The sequence below is a fragment of the Microtus pennsylvanicus genome, chromosome 1 (genome assembly GCF_037038515.1).
Source record: "Microtus pennsylvanicus isolate mMicPen1 chromosome 1, mMicPen1.hap1, whole genome shotgun sequence".
Taxonomy (NCBI): Eukaryota; Metazoa; Chordata; class Mammalia; order Rodentia; family Cricetidae; genus Microtus; species Microtus pennsylvanicus.
Genome location: NC_134579.1, coordinates 133992275 through 133996109, shown reverse-complemented (window position 1 = coordinate 133996109; position 3835 = coordinate 133992275). Strand labels below are relative to the sequence as shown.

The following is a 3835-nucleotide window of genomic DNA, read 5'->3' as shown; positions in this document are numbered from 1 at the left end:
TGTTTCCATAGTATCCAAGATCCCAACAAGCATGGGCTTTTTTTTTCAATTTTTGAAAGATTGCCAGGAGCAGTGGCTCACGACTGTCATCCCAGGATTCAGGTGCCTGGTTTAGGTAAGGTGGAGAGTTTGAGGCCAGCCTGGGCTACAAAGAGATTCTCTTAGAAAAAACAAAACTAAAGTAACAGCAGTGGTGGCTGTCACCTTTAACCCAGCAGTCGGGGGGCAAAGGCACTGGGTCTCTGAGTTCCAAGCCAGCCTGGTCTGCAGAGTTCCAGGACAGGTAGGACTACATAATGAGACCCTGTTTCAGGAAAACCAATCAACCAACCAACCAAACAAACAACAACGACAACAACCACAAACAGTAGTGAGGCTGGATGGGATGTGTGGTGGTACAAGAGGCAGAGGCAGGCAGATTTCTGTAATTTGAGTGCCAGCCTGGTCGGCACATAAGTGCTAGGCCACTTAGGACTACATAGTGAGACCTTGTCTCAAAAACTTAACAAGGGCTAGGGAGCTCGGTGGCTACAAACACTGGCTGTTCTTGCAGGGGACCTGGGTTTGGTTCCCAGCATCCATACAGTAACTGACAGCCATCTGTAACTCCAGTTTCAGGGGATCCAATGTCTTCTGTTACTTCAGAGGGTCCCAGACACACGCATGCTACACAGACATACACACAGGCATGTTAACAACTCAAACACAAAAATAATAGATATTTTCAATGTCAAAACAGCTGTGAGCCAGTACTTGAGACCCGAACGCTGTGGCCTAGCTCCTCTCACAGATGTAAGCCTAAAGTTTTCTAAGAGTTTCACAAACAAGACTCAGTTTTGTTCATAGAAAACAGCTCTTCTTGTGCAACCCCGTGACCTGGGTTTTTACATCATGCTGAGATCCCCCAGTTCAAGTCAGGAATTTCATTCAAGTTCTCAGCAACTTCTTGAATTTGAATTTTTGTTTGTTTTATTTGTTTGTTTTTATTTTGTTTTTTGGTGTTTTTTAGTTTTCTTTTTTTGAGATGGAGTTTCCTATGTTGAGGCTGATAGCCAAGGATGACCCTTAACTTCTGACCTTACTGCTGAGGTTACAGATGAACACAGCCATATCTGGATTATATAGTGCCAGGGACAGGAAGCAAGGCTTGTGCTGGCCGGGTAAGCACTCTGCCACCTGAGCTACATCCCCAGTCCTAAATAAAAAATAAAAGAATAAAAATAAATAAACTTGAAAATAAAATTGTCTTTAGTTTTATTCCTCCAACCCACCCTCTGCAGGCACCTAGGCATTTTGTTTAGTCCTGTTCCTTCAGTGTGAGTGTTCCTACATCTGCCACCTACACTACCCAGCAAAGTCAGGAAGATATGGAAACATCATTTTCTTTTGCTAGGTCTGGAATTTATTTGGATAATTTTTCTCTTTGCCCTCCATTGTTCATAAGTATCCCAGAAGATCTGAATTTATGGAACAGTGGGCGTTCTGGAAAACCCTTCACCAAGGCAGGCTATTTCCTCACTCCTAGATTCCTGTCTCCCCCACTCTGAAGAGTCAAGAGTCAATGACTGACACAGTTCCCCCACCCCAGGTCCCCAGCTCAATTCCAGAGCTGAGCAGCCTCCCCCACCTCCCCACCTTCCCCATCATCCCCACCTCCACTCCAGGAGGCACTGAAGCCTACTGTGTGCAGCAGAGGTTAGGCTCTTTCTTCTAGAGAGGTCTGTCCCATTACTACGCCGCAGAGTGGAATCCAGGGCGTATGAGGGGATGAGAAGGACAGTGACAGGGAGAGTCCAGAATGTGAGCACATCCTGGGAGAGCTGAGTGACTGCTGAGTCTCATCTGTGCTGTGTTAGGAAATAAATGCCTGCAGACGCACCTGCCTACTCCTTCCTGTTCCCTGAAGGTCTCCTGACAGCCAAGGCAATGGGCCAATGGTTCCACACCCCTCCTCTGGTTTGCCCTTTTCTCTAGCTTGGGCACTCTTTGGATGGTTCTTCTTCGTTCTTTACCGTCAGTTCCATGCTGGCTTCCTGAGTCCAAGGCACACAACCTCTGGTCAGCCTTCCCAGGAGCTGCTGAAATTCGGCTTGGAACTTGGAGGATGAGAAGTAGAAGACAAGAGGGTCTATGCAAGAGTTGAGGGTGCTGAAGAGAAGCACATAGCTCCGCCAGGATGGACTCTCACCCCGGACATAGCCCACCACGTGGGACATATTGTAGGGGCCGAAGCAGACGAAGAAGATGAGCAGTGTGGCTGCTAGAAGCCCCATCACCCTCTTCCGCCTGCGCCGGCTGGCTCCTCGGCTAAGAATCCACATCATGCGGCTATAGCAGTAACTTGTGATACACAGGGGCACCATGAAAAGGACCACAGCCATCTCTAGTCGCACAGGCAGGAGCACAGCCAGCTGGTCCTCCCGGAATTCCAAGTAGCAGGTTTCATTGGTTCCCTGGCTGTAGGTGGCATTTCCCCAGTATTCAGTGACATAAACCACACTACAATGAGCTGACGCCAGGAACCAGCAGATGCCGCAGACCACAGCAGCCTGGGCCAGCCGTGGCCGGGTCTTGTACCACAGTGGGTAGGCCACGCTAAGAAAACGTTCAATGCTCACAGCCGTCAGGAAGAGGGAGGTGAGGTAGATGGTAGTGAAGAAAAGGAACCCGGAGAGGGGGCAGAGGATGAAGGGCAGGAGCCATCTCATGCCACAGGCTGCCTCCACCATGCGAAATGGCAGGAAGAGTAGCAGGAGCAGGTCCGAAAGGGTCAGGTTTAGCAAAAGTAAGTCCACAGCCACCGGGCGGCGGCGCAGCTTGCCCACGAAGACCACCAGGGCCATCAAGTTGAGGGGCAGTCCCACGAGGAAAACAAACAGGTACACGGAAAAGAAAAGCCAATGATTGCTGGGAGAGAAGCTCACCGCCATGTTTATGGATGCTGGTGAGACAGAGATGAACAGGAAATTGGTGTGAGTATCGGAAAGTCTCCCGTTCCCCCACCACGAGACTTACCCACCAGGCTGGAGTGTTGCCATCACTGTCCACCCCCACCACCCAGTCACCACATGCTCTCCCCTGCAGGGTCATCCTTCCTGCCTTCCTGCCTTCCTGCCTTTCCTGTCCCCGACCCAGTGCAGACATCACCAAGTTGTCTCCTGCTTGAACCCCCAGGCCCGTACTCACCAGCTTATTGGAAAACCGGCGCTCTGCTGCCCTGCACCTCCCTAGCTCCTCCAGCACTGGGCGGTGAGCTAGTTGTCCAGTGAGATGATAAAGACTTAGTGGTGCCTATGACGTCACTCATTGCAGAACTGCACAAAAGATGCTTTGAGCTCTGCTAGCTGGGCTGCGTCCATATGCAAAAAAAAAGAAAGAAAAAAGAAAAACAGAAGAAGAACAAATTCCAAGGTTGTGTGTATGACTGCATGTATAGAGTCTCAACTGGGACCTTTCTTCCTCCTACTTTGACTTCATCTCCTCCACTTGGGCTTTGTTATGCTTCTTTAGAATGGGCATAGCGAGGGCTCATCGGGGTGGGAGATAGGCTGCACGGAGTGATGGCTGGCTGTGCGGCTGGCTATCTCTTGCTAACTCTGGAACTTCAGACAAATGAGAACAGCTCTGTGTCTCCTACTCTATAACACAGAGGTAACGAGACAGATTCACAGATGAAAACCTACACTGGTCCAGTTAGGTAGCTCAGTAGCAGGAACACTTAGACTGAGCCGTATCTCAGTTGGTAGAGCACTTGCCTTTTACGCATGAAGCCACGAGTTCGAGCCCCAGCACACAATACAGGTGTGGTGGTGCAAACCTGTAATCAGGAAGAAGA

At 49.8% G+C, this 3835-nt stretch overlaps 1 protein-coding gene across 1 annotated transcript; it reads right to left on the bottom strand.

Moving 5' to 3' along the window:
* Positions 1 to 1970: 1970 nt before the first annotated feature.
* Positions 1971 to 2930, bottom strand: LOC142841234 (free fatty acid receptor 3). The gene has a single exon (XM_075958059.1). It carries the CDS (start codon positions 2928 to 2930, stop codon positions 1971 to 1973), a length of 960 nt encoding a protein of 319 aa, XP_075814174.1.
* Between the last annotated feature and the right edge of the window lie 905 nt (positions 2931 to 3835).

Bases quoted from the DNA above. Each gene is read 5' to 3' on its own strand.
- LOC142841234 (XM_075958059.1), bottom strand. From the start codon at position 2,930: ATGGCGGTGAGCTTCTCTCCCAGCAATCATTGGCTTTTCTTTTCCGTG.